The sequence below is a fragment of the Neodiprion pinetum genome, chromosome 2 (genome assembly GCF_021155775.2).
Source record: "Neodiprion pinetum isolate iyNeoPine1 chromosome 2, iyNeoPine1.2, whole genome shotgun sequence".
In the NCBI taxonomy this organism is placed as follows: Eukaryota; Metazoa; Arthropoda; class Insecta; order Hymenoptera; family Diprionidae; genus Neodiprion; species Neodiprion pinetum.
Genome location: NC_060233.1, coordinates 15,937,763 through 15,962,425, shown reverse-complemented (window position 1 = coordinate 15,962,425; position 24,663 = coordinate 15,937,763). Strand labels below are relative to the sequence as shown.

The 24,663-nt window shown below is 40.6% G+C and overlaps 1 protein-coding gene across 12 annotated transcripts in view; it reads left to right on the top strand.

Annotated features, from left to right (window-relative positions):
• The window catches only part of LOC124210981 (CUGBP Elav-like family member 2), a 370,442-nt gene that overhangs the window by 16,607 nt on the left and 329,172 nt on the right, over nucleotides 1-24,663 (top strand). For 9 of the 12 annotated variants that reach the window (XM_046609533.2, XM_046609542.2, XM_046609535.2 and 6 more), the window contains exon 2: nucleotides 23,333-24,541. The exons of 1 other annotated variant lie outside the window; for it this stretch is intronic. In XM_046609533.2, coding sequence (XP_046465489.1) covers nucleotides 24,372-24,541 — 170 coding nt within the window. In that variant the 5' untranslated portion in view covers nucleotides 23,333-24,371. Of the gene's footprint in view, nucleotides 1-23,332; nucleotides 24,542-24,663 lie in introns of those variants that run through there. 2 more of the 12 variants (XM_046609534.2, XM_069133281.1) reach the window with 2 other exon arrangements.

Sequence of the window (24,663 nt, the reverse complement as noted above, 5' to 3'; positions counted from 1 at the left end):
AACAATGCAGCAACATCGTAGGTGAAATACTTTGCAATATCACCGCAATATGTTAATAATATTTCGACGACAATTAGGAAACTGAAATATGCGCTGCAAAATTCCTGCAACAGTCTGAATATAAAATTATGAAATCAAAACTGCGCTGAGAATAATTTTATTTGTTATATGAATTAGAAAAATTCAGTAAAACAGGTATCGTCAAAAAGACTGTTTGAATATTTTTGGAATTACGAAAAATGAGGTACGCGTAACCATCTTCCGTTATTGCCGATCCTTTTTTGATAATTGCAACGCAAAATCAGTTTGTTTAGTTGACTGTACTTTTTTAGTTAAATGAGGCTTTAACGTCAATTTATTGTTGCACACTCATTAAATTTTCGCAACGGTTACAAGAAAATATAGTAACAGTGATCGTAATGAGAAAGAATAGTAACGGATACTAGACTTTCCGGTAACAGCCAGAAAACCAATTTTCATTTTGTACCTAGAACTATATTTTTCTATTATGGTAAAAAATGAAAATAGTTAAGGACTGTGCGGTAACCGGAACTAAAAATTTCTCTCAGTGTGCATATAATTGTAATAAAATATGTTTAATTAGTTCGTGACCAAGTTATGCAAAATGAGAATATTTATGCGACTCGATTCTCGTAGGTTTATTCGTACAGAGAAGCATCTCTATGTGTGAATAATGTTCAGTGTTCGTACGTGGCATTGATTGAAAGAGATTGAATATGATTATAAAAAAATCGTAAGTACTTTACCTACAACTTGGCTTGCCGATGCATCCTCCTCGACGAGCGAGCGAGCCACTCGGTTACAGCGGAAATATTTGTGGCTAGAGGGTACTTAACTGGGAAGTAGAGCAGAGCAGAACTGGTCGGTTACACGACTGTGTCCATCTCTTTCCACCCTCGGCTATTTCCTTCCATCCAACTTTCTCCTTCTATTTATCTCTCTGCTCTTCCTCCTTCGTCGTCAACGGCAGCCTCACTCCCATAGTTGGTTAATTTGTAAACGTGTAATGAATACACACAGCCCTCGCTTCGCCTCATTATAAATAACAAAGGGTAACGACAACATGCCAAGGGTGCAGGGCTATTACGTTGTTTGCGTTTCCAACGCCGAGATTTGGTTACAACCGCAGCAAAGGAGGCTCACGGCCTGCTGGGGGCGGCTCAGGGGTGTATTTTATCTCTTCCTCTTCCTCTTCCTCTTCCTAGTACCTCCTCCTCCCCGCGCAATACCTTCTACCTTTCGCTTCTCTTCTCCCGCCGTTCCAGATCCGGTATACCAATGAAAAGAAACCGTCTACTTTCTCTCTCGTCGAATCGATAAGGGGAACCTGGTCGTCCTCCATTCGAGGGAAGAGAGAATTCGTTAAGATAGCTGATACCTTCAATTAGGGAGAGAAATCAGGGAAAAAGGAAGAGCACAATGATCTCGAGTATTCGAGAAACGGTTGAATTCGAGTCGACTCTTTGACACGTGGTCGCAATCAATAGTAAACTCAATTTTGACTTTGAATTGTTGTTATGTACCGTGCAATAATTCAGTTAACGATTTATTCTGGCAAGGAGTTAGGCTCTGGTCGATGTACCTGCCGTTTTGTTCAAGCCAAATTACAAAAGTCGTCTGGAAAAACGATGATGGTACCGTTTGTGGGATCTTATATAATCCCATATCGTTTTCAATATTGCAAAAACATTGCGGCAATTTTGCGACGTTTCGAATTTTTCAGTTGCGTATAGATAATATCACAGAAACATTGCAGCAATGTAACTTTTTAAAGTTGTTCGAAATGTTTGAGAAAAACATAGCAGCGATATAACTTTTCAAAATTTACAACGTTCAGGATTCATCCAGTAACGTTGCAGAAACATTGTAGTAATAATTTTAACTTTGCAAAGTTTGAAATGCTTAAGACTCATTGAGTAATATTGCGCAAGCATTGCTGTAACATAACTTTGCAAGATTTGGAACATTTACGATTGAATCGCGTTATTGTAGACACTGCAGCAACATAAATTTGCAAGACTTAAAATATACAAGATTCATCCTTTGCAAAAACAGCGCGACAATATTGCAACTTCCAAAGGTTTTAACATATTTCAAACCTATTGCCCAACATTTTGGCAATATTGTGCAGCTGAATATTCATCAACATATTTTGTAGCAATGCTTTTGCAATATTGCGTGCCTACCGAAAACTGATACCCATCAAGTCCTCAAATGGGATCGCCGTGCTCTAGTTGTGATAAATGGATTCAGTTTCGACACAAAGTGAAAGCAGCGGTCTCGCAGCTCTGAAAAAGTTGAGATGGGGTTGAAATTATGGGAGTCGAAATTAATTAGTAACTGAGTAGTCATTGCTCAGAGGAATGAACTATGGTGGTAGACTGACGTAGAATCCACGAATTAGCGGTTGCATGACTGAAATTAGTGAAACGGATCGAAGTACACTTGGGGACAATGAATCTTAGGCGACTAATTTTTTACACCAGACAGTTATGTTGGCAATACAGAGATACCTACAGCGCCACAGTCGGCCAAGCGCGAAACAAACTCAACCTCAATAAACGTAACATAACCCATGACTGTCGAATCTAACCTTAGAATTGACGTGTCAATCCAACAAGTCATTATCCCTGCGGTATTCTAAGGTTAGATTCCACGGTCATGGGTTATGTTATGTTTATTGAGATTGAGTTTGTTTCTTGATCGGCCGACTGTGGCGCTGTAGGTTTTTCTGTGTTGCCAACATAACTGTCTGGTGTAAAAAATTAGTCGCCTAAGATTCATTGTCCCCAAGTGTACATGTATAATAAACTGATAGACTTTATTGGAACGATAGTATATACGTTATTTTGAGAACAATCCCCTCTGCATCACACGACGTCAGTTTGAGACTGAGGGTTTACAAAATGGAGGAGTAAATACATGGATGATAAACTATTTGGAGATACGACACGCGTGACATTTAATTGTAGACTAGGATCTGGGAATACAAAACTGTGATCAAGGAGATTCTAAAATTATTGAATCGTCCTGTTACGTCCGTTATGGACTATGATAGGTTCTTCCTGCTCAAAGTAATTGAACCTGAATGGTCGTTGGTAGGATGGACAAGCGGTCAACGTTGGTCAAATAGTCGTTTATTTCAGAGAATCAATTTAGAGATTATTTGCTGCAAATACAATTGAGTAACAGGCTTGGAAAAATATCTGTAAAGGGAGTTTGGTTCCGAATGAATAAAGGAGAGATGTTCGGAGAGGGGCTAAGAAAAGTAGGGGGTCGCACATAGCTGACTAAGTATTTTTCATCTATGTGCGAGTCCGGGGAGACGTGAAAGACAGAGGCAGAAGGTGAGAAGTATGAAGTTACAGTTGAGAGATAAAAGTGGCATGGCAGTCCGAGACTCTGACTGACGTAAAAATCTGTTCATCATTTTTTCGAATTTTTATTATCAACCGGGTGGGGGACAGTCTTCCGGAATTTCCAGAAGTGCCAATTTTTCGTTGAGAAATGGTAGTCACAGAGTCAAAGAGCCCGGAAAAAAAATCGCAAAGTTCGCATAATTCAACTTTTCACACGGATGTCTAGATAACGAAGCATGTTAAACTTACCTTAACCCAGTTATACGCATTATCGCGGTGCTGCTAATCGGTGAAGTAATTGCAGTCACCGTGTTTCGCACACCTCTGTATACTTCTCGTCGTTTTCTCGCACGCAGTGGCATGTCCCTCCCTCCGCGTATAGCAACTAGCTACAACGTGTATAGCAAGTATAATTAGACGGAAGATATAACGCGTTTTAGTAACACCTTGTAACGTTACGATGAAAAGGGTAGATGAGATTCTAGACTAAGGAAAATTAATTTGTTATCAATTTTTAGCATCTCGCTTTTGTTTCGTGGTTTTAAAAATTCTGTCGAGTCAAATTCTTTTTTTTCAAAAATTAAATTTCCAGCACAAATGTATAATTATGGTAATTCTCACAAGGATGACTATTTTTAATTTATTTATACACTTTGATTTTCTCATAGAAATTTCAAATTTTTGGTCCATTTTTAGTTTGAAAAATCTATCGAGTTCGCAAGATTGAATCGTGTTATAAATTTTTGCTAAACGTAACGTAAAGTTAGCTACACGGTAAGGAAATCGTCTGGAAATTTCGTATTTTCGATAAATCGCTGATGTTATCATCAATTTTTCAAATTGCTTGAAAGACTTTTCATGTTTGCATACCGAAAATTAAACATTCACTTTAAGTATGATAAATAAATTAGAAGAAGATGAATCATTTTAAAAATTTCACACAATTCATCAAATCTTGAAATCGTCTAATAAAAGTAAGCTTTCTACGATTTTTAAACTTTCTTTCCAATATTTAATAGTCGAAATTTTGTGAATTTCGTATTCCGTTTTTTAGTTAGTTTTTTTTTTGCAACACAGTCACATGGTACAATCTATAATCGTACGATATTTTATCTTATAAAATTTTTCTTCCAAGAATAATCTCAAGTTTGATAAAAGGAGTGGAGAAAGATTCGAAATTCTGAAATTTGACAGAAATAGGCAGCGGTGAAAGAATGTGAAGCAACTTGCTTGCCTGCGGGTGACAAATCGTTGATATAACGTGGAATTCCGCGCGTTGACTTGAGTCTCGCAAGGAATTTCTTGGGGCTTGGCCGAGCAGAATAGAAAAGAAGAATTACAGCGACTCGTAAGGTTATCTGAAAAAATGATACCAGGTTTCGCTGGTTTTTTGAAAGGAAATCGCGGAGCGTCCAAAAAGCGCAGGATTAATTTCGTCGAGACCATTCAGCCGACAAATCTTCTTCTTCCTCTCCTTCTTCCTCTTCTTCTTCCTCTCTCATGCCAGTTGTTTCTTTTTTCGTTTCTTCTTCTGTCGCTCTGCTTCTGCCTCGCACGTGGTGAATTTATTTTCGGCGACTCTTAGTCGGTTATGTCGTACATTATAACAGTTAGGCGTGTCTCTGTTGTGCACGCCAGATGAAACCAGGCATTCAGTCTCGTCTGCTTCAAGGCTTTCCAAATCAACACATTCGTGACAAATGAACGGAAAATCATCCCTCCACTCTGGGCTACGCGGCAGGCCGACAAGAGCTTCAAAACCACAAATTGACAAGAAGCATCAGTGTCAGTGTTTCTGCTCGTCATTTGAGTTAACTCGAATTTCTGTCTAATAAATATCTGTCAGATATTAGTCGTGTCGTCGTATTTTTTCCGCTCTATTTTCAGCCGTCACGGATATTGACAAGAATTTTTCACCCTCTCTTATTACGCGTTTATTCTCGTTTCTAAAATTGTTCGAACAGACGTTTAAATTTCGTTGAAAATGACCGAGACGCGAACCCTGTTTCCTGGTGATTACTCCGCGGGCGAAACAGAGTCCCAATTCATCCGCTTCAGTCGTTTAATCCCCGTGCAGCCACATCAAATATTCAGCCCACTCTGGTGGCGAAGGGTACACCATTCGCGCCGTAGAGAGACTCGAATACAGGGCGGGAATCGCGGAGGAGGAAAGTGTCAAAGGTGAGGGGATGCTTTATTGCGTTAGACGACGTTGGCCAGTTGTTCAGAGGAGCGAAACAGAGAGAGAGAGAGAGAGAGAGAGAGTAGAAAAGCACCGACTCCTATTAGCGCGGTAAATAATAAAATGTCTGCTCTATAATTGAAAGTAAAGTTTCCCAACTCGAGGAACGAAATTAAACATGTGCAGAGGAATCCGACTAGCTTAGGCTTCTGCATGGATTAGAAGTTTGCCGTTGCTGCCTGCTTCGTCTCGTGTGTTTCTTTGAGCCGCGTTAATCATCGTTGAGTAGCTTACAGAGTCTGTAAGCTTTGGCGTCAAATCGCCATTAGACTTTTTTCTCTAAAAATGTGTGAAAACCAGTAGATCGACTACTCAACCGACACTTCTTCATCGAAAAATAAAACCCGGAACCAGATCATAAAATAGGCTTCCAACTTTCATCGGTGCACCTTGTGCTCGATCCTTGTTTCAAATACGAAACGAAACTGTGTTGTTCACAGAGCTTTTCGATATCCATACGTCGCAATCGTGACGACTTTTGCCGATATGTAAACGAATTTACGAGCTCAAGGCGTGTGCCGCATGGAATACATTCTCCAATCGGTATCTCTTCTCGTTCTAGTTACCTATCACTGTATTTACGACCTGCGGAAAACTAGAGAACATCTTCATGTTGTGTCGATTCTTAGCAATGATGACCTTCGAAGATCTGGCGGGAAGTTCAAATCGCCTGGTACCGTCTTGCACAGCCGGCTTGATTCGAATCCTACTTGTAAATGGTTCATTACCTTGTAACCGCCTCAGACTAGTTCATTGGAAATTTAACCTCCCATACCGGGCGATTTGCATTTCCTTCTAGACAATTCATATCCGTTATGATTTATTACACTCCAACATGCGAATGGTCTGCATTATCCAGTTACATGTTATAGGCAGTCACACCGCCTTGTTTTGATCGAATTCAAATTGTATTCAAGTCAATCGGCTCACCCGTTTTTCAAATCGGAATGAAGTATCGCTGAAAATTTGATGTTCAGGCTCTTTGGAAAGCCGAATAAATCCATGAAGATCGATTCTAACCGAAGAGGATCGGAACGACTGATCTCGCAGTGTGATTTTTTCATCGAGTTAAATCCGAAGGAGCTTAGGCCTGAATAACTCTGTTGGGAAAGCCAATGTCGAATAGTTGACTTTAAGTAGGTCGGTTTAAGGTTAAATCAGGATAAGACGTGAAAATGAAGAAGCTTTTTAAAGACATTATTCTGTCTTTTTACATTCGTTTTTAAACTTTCGTTGCGTAATCCAGAATGCGAAAGGTAGACCGGAAAGGCTCTGTGAGTCTCGGAAGTTTATGAGAGCCAGTACGAAATGTCCAGAAACTGAAAGCTACTGGAAAGCAGCGAATCGTTGGATTATTTTTACTCGGGTTTCCATTTTCCCTTCCCAGCTGGAAAGAAATATACTGTCCGGGTAGTGTGGCAGAATCCGAGATAGCTGGAAAAGACCCGGAGGAAATGTTTATCGAAAAGGCAGTAGCAGTAAACGTTATAGCTTGGAAGAATCAAGAATCGATAGGAGCGTTATGACGTATAAGCGGCATGCCGGGGGTCAAATGGTCCGTCAGAGTCTCTTCCTCGCTATATTCTAGCCGGCAAACTCGTAACAACCCATCAAACGATCAACCAACTTTTTCCACCAGTCAAACTCCAGCCCCTCGTATCCAATGGGACATAAAGAATGGCTTCTGCCTTTCCAGACACTGTGTGTTCCTCCAAATTACCTTCGCTCCTATACTGGACTAGATTTTATCACTCTCAGAGACTTTGTGAAATGATGGTGATGCTGTCTTTACGTTTTGCTATCCGGTCACCGAGTACGAACATATTTCGGCACAAGATCGAAGAATTATAATGAGAGAAAAAAGTTATAGCACCAAATACCTGACTTATTTGGCTTCTAGTTTATTTGATTCCAACAATTTCTTACTCAAACCAACTACTTCTTTACAGTTGAAACAAAGATGGTGATGCATTAATTCAAATGCTGCATACTTTTGCGTCCAATGTATTTCAAATAAGTGCATATTCGTTCGGAATGACACCTTCGCTTGAATCGACTAACGTCATTTGATTCGTGAAAAAATAGATTTCGATCCACTGAGCATGTTGAGTCAAAAGTGCTAAGAGGTTCGAAGCAACATTCCCAAGTTAGCTGAAGTATTAATATTATTGCTAGATAGTATACTTGGTTTCATGCGACGTTTGTTCGACGTAATAGTGATAAAACTAATCAAAAAAAATGTGTAATATGTTGAAACAAGAATTTATCTCACGAGGAAAATTTTAATATTCATTGAAGAAAGTTAATTTGATTATCACATTATACGCTCATCCAAGCATACGAGGGTATGTTTCAGTGGAACCAAGAAAGAGTTGTAAAGTTAATATATGTCCGATATTCAATTCAAGTAATTGACTATTTCAATGAAATATAACTTTGAAATTGATTTCGTCATCTCTTTAATTTCACCGTAACAAAATTTTGATCGATTTGTTAATCTTCTGATTCTTTGACGTGCATGTTTCATGCTCTTTAAGCGAAATAATAAATTCATTCCGAGTAGTACTAATTTTGGCCACTAGATGGCAAGCCTTCCCGCTTTAAAAGTAACGTCAAAGATGTTTGTAGCTGATCCCTTCGCAATTGGTAAATTCGGACCACATATTTCTGCTGACCGTATTATACAGTATGATATGTTTGGTCATGATTTCAAACCATTCATGTCTTCGAAAAACTATTTTCAAGTAACGCTGTCGTATTTATTTATTGACAATGGTATGTCTTGTGCAGTGAATCATTGAATGATTGAAATGAATTTTTAATTCAAATAGAGGGTTAGCATTGTGATTTCAGTTTATTTTGTACAACGCCATGTCTTCTTTGAACGGGAAAATATCCCATTGCAGATGGAAACATTTTTTTAGTGAAAAAACAATTCGCATTACGATATCAAACCGATCGATCAAGTCAGTGAGTTTTGTCGGTCTATCTTTATTTAATTCATATTAATTATTCTTTATCCGGCCAAAATGTTGAATTTTCTGATCGAAAACTACATAAATTGTCGCTTTGAATGAATGTACTCTCCGTACCATCCAAACGCATGGATTATTCGGATCAATTAATATTTATTAAATCCTATAACTTTTTTTCCCAGTGTACAGTAGCGATGTACGCGAGTTCAGGTATCGTTTTTATGATATCCCTTCATTCATTCGAAATTCCATTGGTTTCTTTTGTTGGTGTTAGAATTTTCGTGGCAACGGAGCGTGAGCGGAATGGCCAAACTTGTGAAAATAAACGATGGCTAACGTTCTATAAATTCATCATTCATGATAACTCAGAGTTCTAATTTGTTGGCTTGTTTGTATGTACTTCGACCTACCGCTAACTCATAAATAAAATAGTGACGCTGTGTTACTGATTTGTGCGTATATACAAACAAATCACAATTTCTTCAGTTGTGTAAAGAAATCGAACGATTTTTTACGTCCTGATGCACGTATACCTATATACCATATGTCAGGTGGATTGGTTACCTCATCCCCAAGAAGCCATAAACTACCCGTGAATCACCTCGTTTCGCTTTAACGTCCGTTCTCACTGTACCAAAAGCTTGTTTTAGCTACAATCAAGTGAGTGAAACTCTTTTGTTTTCACTCGGAATCCCTGGACTGATGTACCGCAATGTCCGTAGTCTTTATTCAAAGTTGCAATAAGACTTGGAAGACGATTTCCTGATCGTGAAAGCAGTAAAAAATCATTGCAGAAAAAATTTCACACTGCAATATCAGACTCTGGATGGTGGAATTGAGGTCGAATCATGCAGCGGAAGTGTGGTTTAAAAATTTGAAGAGAAACCGGCCGGCGAAATCGAATGTTTCATGGTTAGTCTTGAGACCTTTTTTCCCTCGAGATAGCACGTATTACTTTTATGGTAACAGGATATCCTTTTTTATGCTCTTCTGCATAAACAAAAAATTCACCGGTGGTTTATGCATAAACCCACTATGAGTAGCTCCCTCTCTCCCCTCCTCTCCTCTCCACTCCTCTCTTTTCCTCTCCATGCGGAGTGGCCGCAGCTTCCGCCCTTTGAATCGACCCTTGACTGCCCCTTACCGCACCTTCTTCGCACATAAATTTTCAATCGGTCACGTACTCACCTCGGAAAAGTGGCCATTTTCCCGGATCAATATGCCCTCAGCACCGCATGGATTGCACCGTTAATTCCACTCCTCTCGGAAAAACCGCGACACTTTCATTCAGGAACGTCAGGACCTCGTTTGCTCGTATCCTTCGCCTGATACTCGACCCAGCCGAGTTCAAATCATACGATGAGACGCTTCCTTCGGACTCGACATGTGATCCTATCAATTTTTTGCATGCAGCCGGACTGTCCAAGAATTTCAATCAATTCGGAAAATAGTGGGTCAAATTTTCGTGACGTTACCAAAATGGTGCCAGCGCGGCGATCGCCACTCGAGCAAGACTCGCAGATCGATTCGAATCGATCCGGTGAGGCAAACTTGATTACGGACCAAGTGTTGAGCACAGGATGGCGAAGTGGGTCGTCAAGTTGGCCCGGAGTTTCCACGGAGTTAGGGAGGGTGTCACGCGTGGATGACAACCGAGTGGGCAGCTAAGTGCGGGCGAATTAACCACCCACCCGCACTTTAGTTTGAGCTTGAACAATTTCTTGATGTGTTTATTAGATAGACGGGTCATTGTCAGACCAAAGTTGGAAACTTCCGAGGAGATAGTCGAGTACAAGAACTGAAAAGACAGCGAGCTCAACCGCATGGCGAATGAAATTTGCAGACAAAATTGGAATCCTTTCCGTTATAACTTTAATGAACGCGATTAAGTGGGACAACAGATGAATTTAACGTGTAAATCAATTCGCGCAATTCGGAAGATCGATCCTACTGACAGAGACCTGAAATGTTGTCCCGACGTCCGAACCACTAAATTAAACATAAATATTCAAGTTTTCAATTTGGCACGGTTACTCGGCTGCAAATCAGTTCTTCCTCCTGTCCCGTTTTACTCTAGTCGGTTGCATTTTCGGAATTAATATCGCGGCAGTATTTCGAGGGTTAATAACTTCATGGATTTAACCACTTTCACAGATGAAACATGTTCCGGTGTCAGTGTGGATGGATCGATCGATTTATTATTATTCGTTTATTCATTTTACTTTTCTTTTATTTTTTTTTTGTTGTTGTTGCTATTTCGCAGATGACTTCCATTGTCTTCGAGGGGCCAGAGTAGAAAAAAAAAAAAAAATAAATAAAAGAAAAAAAAGAAATTGTTTGCGGATAAGGCGGCATAACGAAATAGACGATAGAGGCTGTGGGCAAACGTCATTGTTTTTTTATTTGTAAAAGTAGAGGGGTGACCTTCTCGGTTGGTTTCCACCTACGCAAATTTCAGTTTCCTCATATGAGGTGCGGAGAAAGGAGGGCGGGCAGTAAATTTGCATGGTAACTGGGGCAGGGACTTTCCGACAAACAGAATCGCTAAATCTGTACGCAAATTGGAGAGTTCCTCTCCTTTCCCCAACGCGATGCGGCACGGCAGTGAATTTTAGCCGGCATTCTGCATTTCCAGGGGTTACGAATGGTCCCGGTGGTGGTTTTTCTTTCTTTCGACCCTTACTTTCCGAAAAATTTTCGCTTTGCTTACGCAGAGCGGATAGATTCTAAGAAAAATTTTCTCAAGACAAAATTTCAGCCAATACACAATTTCGAGAGAACGTCCCGAATTCTTGGTTTCATTCGTAATAACGGGAGCCATGTTTGTTGATTACTTTTCCCTCTCGCATGAAGCTCTGGATGGAGGAAAAACGGCTCGAGGTGGTTGGAAAATTCGCGAAATACTCTCGCGACGCCGGCACAGCTCTGCGGGGATTAGTTAATAGATATGCATAACGGTGGAGCTGCAAATGAGTCAATTATGAAACAATGAAACAGTTAGTGGCGCTAGTGCTATGACTCTCTCTCTCTCTTTCTCTCCCTCTCTCTCTCTCTCTCTCTCTCTCTCTCTCTGCCAGGCTGGTGCCAACTGGCGCTAACTTTACGTGCTAACTTAGTACCGTTGTTTCGTCGAGTTAACCAGATAACTTCGTAGCAATCTGTTCTATCCTCCGTTCTGCGCTTGCGCAGACCCAGTTTATATCTCACCTCACCTCTCATCTCATACGTTACCGTTTTTGTACACTGCAAATTAAATCCCAGACGAAAAGACAAATGCGAAAAAAGTGATTACACAATCCGTTACTAACAAATCCCACCGAGACTTGATCACAATTATAAAATAGCCTCAAATCCGTAAGTCTCAAGAACTCCTGCGGTACAAATGTCGTCATATTTTTAAAAGCTACATCAATTCGTTAGTAATAAGTCGAGGAAACCAGATAAGTTTAACGGCGTGTATATTCTTCAGCAGTAAACGTTGAATGAAATGCGCGGTTGTAAAACTTATTAAGAAACCATTTATTGTCCAGTTTTTAGAATTGTGGTGCAGTACGTTTGATACGAATAGACTGCAGGATGCCACATAAAAGTACATTATGACTCAATAACTGTTCAAGGCACTTCGCGATTCGTACCTAGCGTTACTTCTTTTCACTCTAAGCAAAAAAAAATTTCTCACATAGGTTAGTAATGTTTTTTTTAATAAATCTGGGCTTGAGCTGATAAAAGCGCGAATTGATGGACCAGCGAAGGCTTCTTTGCCTTTTACAAAAATCCCTCCAGCACAGCTACTGCAAATCAGAAAACAAAATATAAAACGTGTCTTGCAGCCGTTACTGAATGTCTTCAGATTTGTCGACTCGTCGGTTCTTTTTGGTGAAACGGAAATCCAAATCTTTATGTCGTTGTGTCATGTTAACTTGAGATAAAGGAATCGTAAGCATCGTGCGATGTTTGAAACGTTTAGTTGGTGACAATTTCAAGAAGATCCCATATTCGATTCCTTCCATTTCAATGTCAAGGTCGTATCGCTTGTCGTGATGAAGAAAGTACCGGAAGTGTAACTCACCGCGATTTTCTTGATTTCGTAATATATTGTAGCACATCGGAAAACATTGATGAATACTTATTTCTTTTTACCTAATGAACAAAAAACTAACGCTCCCAATCGATTTACTCTTAACCATCACTGAAAATCAATTCAATCAATTTTCCTGAATTTAGAGGCATAGAGGCATAAAATTTTTTGATAAAACTATAGTTGGTCATTATTCAATGTCAACAGATAATAATGGACGTTTTTGACCCTTTATACTAATGAACTGACCCATCAAAAATACATGTCCATTATTTTTTCTTTTTATATTCAACAACATATTACAAAATGAAAAAAAAAAAAAAAAAACAGTGAAGTACACTTCGAATACTTTCCTTGTCAGAATAGCTTGGCATGATCTTTAAATGGTAAGTTGATAAGTTTACGATCCTGAACTTCCTGTGTCTTGTTTTCTGCTCGAATTCGTTGATCTACAAATTTTCTCTGTAGTGAAAAAACAACGTTTCAATTGAATCCAATTCGGTTGACTTCGGTTGCACCTTTCTAACCCTCGATTTGCCGTTTTTAACACTTCTCAATAAATAAAAGCATCAAAAGTTCCCGACCACAACTCGAAACGATGGTCCATTTCACAGCAGGACTCGTGCCCTTGTCGCGTGTCGCTTAAGAGGCACTTGGACGCGTCTGGCGGATGAATAAGAGGCCAACCCAGCCTTCGGCGCAGCTTTTCTTCGCGACATTAATGGGCATCTGGACAAAGTTCTCTTCTGCTGTTCGTACTGCCATACTTCGTTCTTGTTAAACGATTCTGCGACCGACATTGCGTCCCTCGATTTATTTTATCCTGAAAAGAAAACGAGACGCCTATTCCAACTGGAGAAGATGACATGGCGAAAATGCACTGAATATTGAGCGAGCCAGGCTGTGTTCGATAATTTACATTACTTTGCCGAAGCGGATTGCAATAACTTTACAGCCAGCAGCTGAGTATCGGTAATTTGAATGCATAGTTTCCTAATTTATTTCTCTATTTATTCATCATGCAGAGAATTGATGAACAGGAGATGCATCGCTAAATCAGTTCATTAATGCCTTAATTTAATTATTTGTTCATTCGATCATTCTGTAGTAATAGAATTACTGTCAATAATAATTTCTAAATCGAACTACGGCATGCTTTGATCAGAATTCATTTCATTCTCTGTAAATTTTCACGTACATCGAAATATTAATTATAGGTTTTCAGCTTGCGTAAAGGTTTTCCAATGTGATAAAAATGAACAGGAACAATCCTGAAATTTTTGATTAATTTCATTGATTTTACGCGATTGAGAAAATTCCGTTCGATCAAATCGCAGCTACAATTTTGGATCCTTATTTGTTTGTCACGGTATTTTCATTTTATCCTTTTTTGACCGAAGGATACGCACTTGCTTGATAAAATGAATGTGGAAATGGTGAGAATCACGTCATCTTCGACAGGTCGTAAAAGCTTGAAAGTGTGGCATAAACCAGCGATATCGGGGAGAGTTTCGATACGATCAGAACGCATCTGGATGTGACAACCACCCGGGGGCGTATGGACCAGCTTTTCCCGGCACCAGATGTGACCCATAGGCACTTGAGGCGATAATATACAAAATTCCCGCCCACGGAGATAAGACGAAGGGGGCGTTATTCTCGCCTGCGAAGCGAAGTGTCGCTGCGGGATGCTCTTGACAGTAAACTCGCATGCCCGGTTCCATGGATTACAAATATCACCGGTGTAAAAATGGGGCACTAAATATCCACTATGGAAATGGACGAGAGAGTGAGGAGTAAATTTCAGACACGAATACCCGCGTAGAAAATTCGGGTTTTGTCTGAAACATTTTCCCGTGAACGAAGCACGGATTACGATAGCACAAAAATCATAACAATCCTTCGCAAAAAAAAAATAGGAAATAGAAAACAAACTTTAAGACTTCGTGAAGAATTATTTTCACTCATGAGCGTGGATGACCAATATGGCGCGGAAACAACAGCTGGTCAATTTGAGGTTAGTTTTGCAGATATCAAGGCACGGAGAAATCTCTGCCAGTTGTTATGCTATGATTCCGTCACATAAAATTGTTTTGTAACGCAAAAGAGGAAAGAATAAAACTTTTTAGGTCAAGTAAGACTGTTGGTTTTAAATATTTACTGCCACCAGGTGGCGCCAAACATTGTGCTAGAATTTAGAATATCTACAACCTTTGTCATTAAAAATTTGATTCGTATGAAAAATTTCACTTCAACAGCGATGCAATTTCGGTAGCGATATCGCGTTGTCACGTAAGTTTCTTTTAAAGCGCCATTCAAATAAGCTTAAGATTGAACCCTGCAGTTTTCTGGTCAATATAAAGCCCAGAGCAGTCAACGCCCTGCACCGTAAATGGTTTGAGAGTGCGTGTCGCGAGTCGTTGACACTATTTTAACCCTTAACGTCCTGAAACCTGTTTTCCATTAACCCCGCAGCTTTTGTCATGTTTTGATTACCGGGCCATAAATTCACTCAAGTCACAGTTCCACCTACTTGGGCTCGAATCGTGGGTCGTAAGTCAGGGCGAAATTCACCGGTGACAAAGTTATCTGTCTTGCAAAATATTTCCGTTCTCCTTTTACTCTGCCGCGAAAGTGTTTCTTGGAATTTTTTTTATTTATTTTTTATTTATTTATTTATTTTTTTTCTCGTAATGTTTGAGTGTTTGTAATCAAGTCCGCGAATATTACTGTCCCGAAACAAAAAGAAAAAAGAAAAAAAAAAAACACGGTTCCGAACTCCGAAGTGATTGCAGGTACTAAATTCAGTGAATGGAGTCCGGGGAAGCAGTTCGAGCCATAGAGACGTGAAAGCATTAGAGAATTACTGTTTCTCGTCGAAGCAATCATGGTAATGCACCGGGTCATCAGTGCTTTGTGCGCCGCTGTACCGCTCTTCGTCTTTCTATTGAAATTAGTTATTCATTTCCGATAATAACTCCGCGTGCTCGAAGCCTTCAGCTTTAAGAATTCGCACAGTCGCGTGTTGCGTCCAACAGCCATCCTCTTTAACGAACGCCGGAGCCAAGGCGACCTGTCCAGTAGACAAGGGACGATACCTCAAAGTAACGATCATAGAAAAGCCCCGACGCTTCAGGATCAGAGATACTGTCGAACTTTCCCATTCGGTTCACAAACTCTCGGGTTGAACTCGCGCCACGCCATTATACTATCAACTTTTCCCTCACTCGAGCGCAATCGATCATGAAACTCTACTTGGACAACAAGAAGAAAGACCATTCGATGTGACCAGTTCTTCTCGACTTTCCACTCTCGAAAGCAAGTTGTCCTCTTTCAACGGCGATCGAAATGGACCAACTTCTTTGTTCTATTTAAATCGATTGCCATTCTGGACTAATGACTGTGCCGTTGGACAGTAGAAAAAGAGTCGCCCATCGTTCCGCCGGCCTGCACTTGCCGCTGCACTTGAACACGAGCTTTTATTAAAATTGGATCGACCGTTAAGAATGGACTGCTGCAGGGAGACGAGAACCATTAAACAAATTAATCGCGTCCTTTTTGGTGGGCAATGGCTGAGCGAATAAAACGGATGACGTTGAACCGCCTCGATTATCAAGACTTATCACTTGTTGCTCATCTTTCACATCTGCACATTGGACTATCCTATCTTTTCCTCTTGCACTGGGCTTCTTACATTCTAGTGACATTTCAAATCGGACGGACTACTTTTTTGAACGACCATTATCGATCTCGATCTTCACCAGGTTTCTTGTACTGAAAAGGGGTGCAAGCTTCTGAGCTGATCCAAAGGTCATTTCGTGATTCGGTTGGTTACCTAGTGGAAGTGATAGAACAGATATTTTAGTACTCCGGTCGGTTGCTTATAGATGAAAGTTTAATTGTCTATAGTGATGCCTGTGGCTGATTTCACGCGGTCTTGAACCAGTATACTCACATATCAACTCACACGAATGTAGTACTAAAGAACGCTATCAAAAAATTACATTGTTTTTCTAAAGGTATTTCGCCAATTAGATTTTTTTTTATCGTTACTTCTGAAGTAATCGGAAGATATACCCATCATACAGCCCGAGTGACGAAGTGAGATAGTTTTCTGTTTGGTGCCTATTAGAGAAAGAAAGAAAATCAAAATAAGCGAATTTTTTGTGAAAATTTTGATGGTTTATATTAATTTTTAAAAACACAGAAGCATTTCTCCCATTCATCCCAAGTTGCCAATTGGGATTTTTTTCTGTCCTTTAATAACTCTTCTCAATGTTACTCTTTTTAATAACCACTATAAAGAAAATAATCTCACTTCACAACTCAGTTTAGATGCAGATGATGCTTGACTCTTATTGAAAACAAAAATGAGAACTTTCAGAACTTTCAAAAATTCCGCAAATGTTGATTCTTTTTTCAGAAACATCCAGTTTACAAAAAGTAAATCCACTTTGTCAGTTGAATTTGACATATCGTTAGCCTATTTGACAAGATAAACCAAACTGGACAGAATACTTGAAAAACGAAAATACAACTATTGACAGTTTTTTTTGCTACCACATCAAGGTCAGATATGAATATGAGTATGATGGCTTCAAAGCGGGTGAAACGAACTACGAAAATCACAATAGACAATCAAACTTCTCCATAAACGACTAAGATATGAGATACATAAGAAGAGACTGCGCGTAGAAACGGCAGTTTTGTTACCTCCGTTAACTAACCAATCCAATCACACGGTGGCCTTTGAATTAGCTCAGAGTTGTTTTGTACACTGGCGAGTGGTAGTATAACGTACCTAACGTGAATCGAAAGCGTTGATAGTCGTACAAATAAGTGATCTGCTTGACGTGAAATGACGACAAGTTAACTATTCAGAAGCTTTGAAAATTTTACTTCTATGCTGTTTGGACAAATGTTACATTGATAACACCACGACCTAGAGCAACAAAAGATTGGCCTTTGATTCGTGCCGTTAGAATCGTTTGGCCTTGTTTTTAGTGACTTTTCAACCGTTTGCTTGGAATGTTTATTGCACCGGGTCTGGGCGAAGTATTTCGTCCCCTTAGAGACATCTGATTTTTTAAACAAATGTGAAACGCGTTCAGTAATGTGCGTTGAACCGTTGTGTTGATATGAACAAGATACTCCTGATCTAAAGAGTGATCCTGATCGAAGTCTGATCTTTTCATGACAATACAAAACTCGAACTTGCGATTCGTCTAGTAGAAGACCTTCACTCGATGAAGTCAACGCCAGAGGATGAAGTTTGTTTGACCAAAGAATGTAATACTTTCTTACTTTTATACAGCGTTATTCAACGTCAACGTGGAAGAGGAATAAGTCCCCGGTACTTTTTCGAGTATCAAGTTGGATGGAAGAAAGCGAGCAACTTTTGAATCTAACAAAAATTGAGTTAGATGTGTACGACGGCGGTTTGTATAGACGTGGTAGACGTTGTACACCTTTTGAATATACACTGCCGGGCGGTGAAAATATTGCGACTGCCTCGGAGCAAGCGCAGCGTAACTTATGTTATTGAATTTGTTTAAAACTTTTCAAATCCAGTCAACGGGTCACGACTCTTGAAGCTTGCCAACGACAACGAAGCGGAAGAAAAGGCGGCGAAGAAAGTCCACCGAACGTTCAAAGAGCCGTGAATCATTTGTGTTTAGAGAAAAGTAGTTGGGAAATTTCGCTTCGTGTGAGTTGCGGTTTTTAGTGCGAATTGAAAGACCAACTGGTCGTTAATTCTCTCGTCGATCTTTCAGGGTCGTAAATCCTTCGCGGGGGATTATTGCTATCCGACCGATTGATCAGACCAGGTGGAATGATCGCGGTGCATAAAATTCCAGGCAAATAACGAGTCCCGCCAAAGACTCGGGTACTTCGGCACACTGCAATTAGACTAATTACACCAATTGTTCTTTCTAACTTCTCCGACTCTTCGCCGGTCGATTCTTAAATACCGGAAAATTGCTTCAACCCCCCACAAATTTATATCCCCAAAGTTTTGTGTAATTATTTGAACCAATGTTCCGGACATCCGGCTGGCATTCGCAAGTCGATTGAAACCCCTCCCTCCTTCCACAAACTGTTCTTTCACCAAAGAAAGGTAATTCATTCTCTTCAAATCACACAAAACTCAGATCGTCAGCTATCGGTGAATTTATCTCAGGCTTGACGAGATTCAGTCTTTTAGAATGGTTCCAGTTCTCTTGAGATTTTCACAAGTCTGTATAGAACGTAAGCCACACATGAGGTGATTTCTGGGAACTTGACTCGTTCGACAAAGATCGTTCACTGTCTAATTGAAAACAGATCTAACGATCTAAAAATTTAGACTATCGCGAAGATTAGCTAAGATACAAAGATGCGTGGCGGTCAAAAAAGGATATGCGATCATTCACGAGCCAATCTTCTAGACAAATGTTCCTCCATTAATCAGATTATCAGAGCCAAGAATGCTGAATTCGTACGTTCAATGTGACCGTCTGCGGATTTATTGAATCATGTTTTTCGGCTGACAGAATAGCTTCGATGATGCAGTATCCTCTATCATTTATTTCCGGTTTCTCTTTCAGTCCCCGAAAGTATCTTAAGAGGGTCCATTTTCGTTGGTAGATTTTTCTTCTTTTTTTTTGTTTTTTCTTCTTTTTTCTTTCTTTTCGTCCCTGTTTTTTCTTCGGAACTTGTTTGTGGCCGATGTGCTTAGGCTCGCTAAATGTTCCCTCGTCAACGGAAAAGCAACGTGTACCGTGTCTGCAGCTTCCCAATGGCTCGAGAGAGCCATAATTGAGCAATCTGGTGACTGAAGATCCTGACGCCCTGCGACCCGACCCGATTTGGGGTCGGCTTCAAGACCGTTTTCCATCATTCGACTGCGCGGAATAAAAAAAAAAAACCAAGGATGAAAACGAGCTGTAGAAAAAAAGAACGAAGAAAGAAAAAGCGCAAAATGAATCCCTAAGGACACTGGGGCTGCAAGCTCATTCATTATTTATCTTTCGTTTCCTCCTTAATTTCGTGACTTCTCTTCTTACCCTCTTGTTTGAATCTTGAGCCTTTGATCAAGTTGCCAATTCGCCAATAGAACGTGCTCGAATGATTTTTCTTCATTTCTTTTTTTTTCAATATTTTTTTTATCCTGCAATTTTTGTCCTGATTTGTATCGTTCGTCGGATCGGATCGAAAGAGCTTCTAGCTTCAATGACAGACAATATTTATGCCCGCAGGGCTTCGGGAGGCTCAATGGAGCACCCTGTTCTGCACGGCGTTGGGTATTATAAACGGCAACCAAAAGCCGACCGAAAACAGTAATCCGTCAATAGACGCGGGGTTGGCGGCGGAGGATTCCATCACTAATCACTAATTAGTCAATTAGTCAGTGTGCAATTTTCCGCGCGATCGTTGCGCATCGGCTGTTCTAACCTCTCGTTACACTAAAACCTGCGTCGCTACTCTATTCTATTGATATCCATGGTGGTTCAATTACGCTTCGTGAACTCACAATAATACTCACTGTTATTGGACCGCCGGGTATTGCTAATATTGCTAATATTGCTAATATTGCTATTAAAATTGCAAACCGTCATTGCGTGAACTTCTGTCCACTCTCAGGGGAGAGTTCTGCCCATCAGTCGAGCATTAATAATTTCCATCACGTTGGGGAGTTTATTTTTGAATTTTAAAAGAATATCGTAAAACGTATCGATTTAAAGTTTTGTTGATATCTACATTTGAAGAAAATGATTTTCAGGTGTCCAGCCTTTTTTTTTTTCCTGCGTTCCGTATGTGAAGTAACCGCTTTTACGAAAGTACAAAAAAGAGCACTTCAACCTTCTACTACTAAAAAGTGCTCCTTTTTGTGCTCCGCTACAAAAAATTAAGCCATACTTTGTTAGATAAAGTATCGTGCGCACCATGAGGGCCAAGTCTTTTTGCTTCCTTGATGCACAATCTACCATTGAAATAATTTCAAAAAGTAGACCTTCGGCTCTGCGATTACTCAACGCATGAGTGACAATCGAGTTTGACAAAGTGAATATGCTGGTGTTACATGATAAACTGGGTTTAAGGATAATTTGGCTGAACTATACTGAACCAGGAGTTACGAAAAGAGTAAAAATTGTTTCAAAAATTTCTAACAATGCTATTTTCCTCAATGGTAGTGAAAACCAATGAAACAATGTCCATGCTAGAAATGAATCTGACTAAATTCGAATGACTTAACTTATGACACTCAACAGTTCCAGAAAAGGTTTCATTCGTATGAGAACGTTCAAAAACATGTAAACTTCGGTGTTTCTGTTTTTCTATTTTATTCAATTCTAACGTTGTGAGTTCAATTTTTCTGCCTGCCAGATAATCATTAATACTCTGAGATACATTCACGACATCTTACGTTGGGAAATATCAATTCAAGGTACGATGTAAATCCAATAAAACAAATCTATTACTTAGGGGAGTTGGAAATGGACGATATGACACTGGGCAAATTTGCGAGGATACAACAAAGCCTCTATGTCGCGGTGACATCAGTATTGTTATTATTATTACTCCACGGCTATGTCTGAAAAGGGATTCTCCCGTGTTTATCTAGACATGCCGGTTCTCTGTTGTGGTGTTGAACACGCGATATGCTTAGCTGTGCGGTAACAACGATATCATCCGAGCTATGAATCGTCCGAATACCGTGTCTCCTGTTTGTCACTAGGAAACAGACCCCGTTCGTCTCGTCTCTCCTTCTCCCCTCCTCCCCTCTCCTCCCGGCCCACCACTCTCTTTCACGGTTCAATTTCACTCCTGTCCGTTACAATTACGCTTCAAAGCCACTTCTCCGCTCGTGTCGATCTAGCATTTGGTCAAATTCATTACGGATCATCATCGCCCGTCAGAAGCAATCGATGCAAATTGAATAAGACCAGTGAACAAGTTTTCGTTGTTCAGATATTTTTACCAACAGAATCACGGCGCTGAGTTAGTCTTATCTTTGAATCTATCTTATATGCTCGACTGTGTGTGAGACAACGAACAGGTCATGTAAAGTCTGACGGCTGACTTTGCACTAAGAATCAGCAAAGATGTCACCTGAGCTGGCAAGTTATCCATATCTTAGTCAGCGTCCAAGTGGCGTGACGCGGTTGCATGAAGGAATGTCTAACCATTTTATTCATCGGTATACGTACGTCGGACGATACCTTCGATACTTGTATAAAAATGGAAACAAACTCCTCGCGATACCAGCATTTTTTTTTTTTTTTTGTCAATTTCTTTATTTTCACCAAGATCTGGATTACTCTGTTAATCGACAAATCGTGGGTGGAAGGAACAAAATAGCTGACTTAGAATGTAATGAAAGGGGCTACTTCCGGTTGCCAAAGCAAACAACGTTATTTCATTGTCTCGAATTTGATTCATTGTCAGTATTCTGGCTTGATTTTATGATCATTACGCATGCACATCACATTATATCAGTTGGCAGTTGTTTGAATACTACTTTTGAGGCTCGGCGTGGATTCCTCGCCACGATGGTCGTTCATCATGTCGCTGAATCCGGGAAAACATTCGCCCTCAAGTCGTGCAGTCGTTCGTTATGCTCAACCCCTCATACCCAGCGAATAAAATAACTGGGGTACAAGGGTGAATTCTCTTTTTAGGACGTAAATTTTCCAACGCCTGAAACCTCAAAACGAGCTGTGGATTTCCGGTATCGCAATAAAGAAGCTTATCAATTTCCTCTGCTGGAACTCTCCATGACCTCAAACAACCTATGATGTTGCAATTATTGCAAATGTTTCTTGAGATGCCAAATTCATGGAAAGACTATCAAATCTCTCTCTGGTACTTGCAACAGGATTCGAAAGACAATTTTCGAAACATTGTTTTCAGAAGAGGCCCGGCCTTTAAGTTCAAATAAGGATACGACTCTTTAGCTGAGAATTTGACCTCTGTAATCTGACTCACAGACACATTTGACCCCGTTGTTGAAAAATTTTCCTTCGAAATTGCTGGGAGGGTTATTTAATTTCACTTAGATCCTTGCAGAATCACTTTTTCGCAATGTTCGTAACACCGGTGTCAAAAGTAGAACCGTATCTATCCTGAGAACAAAAACACCAACTTACGGTTGGACATGTTAACCTCTATGATGCGTTTCATACGGACACGATGAGTCTCGTTCACGAAAAGAGTAGAAAACGAACGAATGTTCCTTTTAGATAGTCGAAAGGACTCTTAAATTTTTCCTAGTTCCATTCAGAATGATCCTCTCATTATTTTTGTGAAGCTGGTGTCAAAAGTGGGATCAAGTCTATCCTGAAGACGAAAACACCAGCTTATCATTGAACATATTTGACCTCTGTGATGCTGATTTCACCCTAACATGTTTAGTCTCATTCATGAAAAAAGTAGAAAATGAATGAACGTTCCCTTTAGATAGTCGGAAGAACTATTAAATTTTTCCTAGATCCATTCAGAATGTTCCTCGCATCATTTTTGTGAAACTGGTGTCAAAAGTGGGATCAAGTCTATCCTGAAAACGAAAACACCAGCTTATCATTGAACATATTTGACCTCTGTGATGCTGATTTCACCCTACACCGTTTAGTCCCGTTCATGAAAAAAGTAGAAAACGAATGAATGTCCCTTCCAGATAGCCAGAAGGGCGACGTCTCGCGACGCGCCGCAGCAGAACGAGGATGAAGAGCCGATCAAAATAACGACAGGACCTGAAATTCGGCGAGGTGTTGAATGCGGAATATTTTTCAATAATACGCTCGTTCGGCAAGGGAGAAAAGCGGCTGAGGGGTGCCGGCGGAGCCGCAACGGTGACGAGATGATGGAGGGGATCGACGCGTCCGATAACGCTTATCTGGAGGCGCGATAGCCGCGCTGCGTTTGCCGCCTCAGTCGAGTCGTGGACCTCAGGTGCTTTTGGATCGTTTCGTGCGTGAGAATCGTGGTTCAATTAGTACGACGCTTCTCGTCTCTTTGTTTTTGCCCGGTTTCCCTCCCCCACCCCCTGGTTTTGGTTTATTAGTGAAGTGAATTTCTCGAGCTCGGGAAGCCTTCGAAGATCGGAAAAGTTGGGAAAATTCGTCGGCGAAGCAACCGGAAGCGGTTCAGATTTTCTTGCAGCTCCTTCCCTCTACCCTTTGCCGCAAGCTCAAGCTGCAACAAGGCTTTAAGAACCCCCAGGGAACAAAGGAACTACACCCGGAGTGCACCGCCGGCACGGCAGGCCAAGTTTCTAATTAAACTTAAACTTTTAATTGACTTATTATAAAGCTGCGCCCTCTTTGCCCGGGTCTCAGCGTTTTGAGACCCTCAAGCGTGCACCGGATTCTCGAGATTAGTCCGTTCCAACGATAGTGTGTATCGATCAAACCGGACTCCGAACTTCGATATCTAATCGGTGATTCCCGTTCCGCCATATTGCTCTAGCCACTCGCCACCGGCGGAGTACCTTGCAGGACGTTTTCAAAACGTTTTATCTAATAATCATTCGTGGTGAAGTGAAGTGCCGCGCTACACTAAATTCCGTATAAGTCATCCTAGAGGTTGTGTGTCAAGTGTGCTAAGCGGCGTTTGGGGGTTCAAACCTTCAAACCTCAAGCAGAACGCTGTCTTCCGCAACGTTAGCCAGCGCTCAGCTGGGCGGACACCGCGTTTTCATCCCCAGGAGGTCCCCCATGAAAATGCTCCACTCGCTGAACGCCCTGGCGGGTAAAATCTCGCCGGGTTCACCGACCGACAGCAACGCCAACAAGGTTCACATGCACAACAACAACGTTGTTCACCCTCATCCCTACTCCAAGCAGCCACCCCAGCAGCAGAGTAACAGTGACCAGAAGGAAAACACGTGAGTATTCGTCTATCCTTCGCCGTTCTATGAATTTTTTCAACCATTTATCTGGGTCCCAGGAAACGAAAAACAGGCTCGATGCCTGAGGATGTTGGATGGTTGGAAATTGAAAATTATGT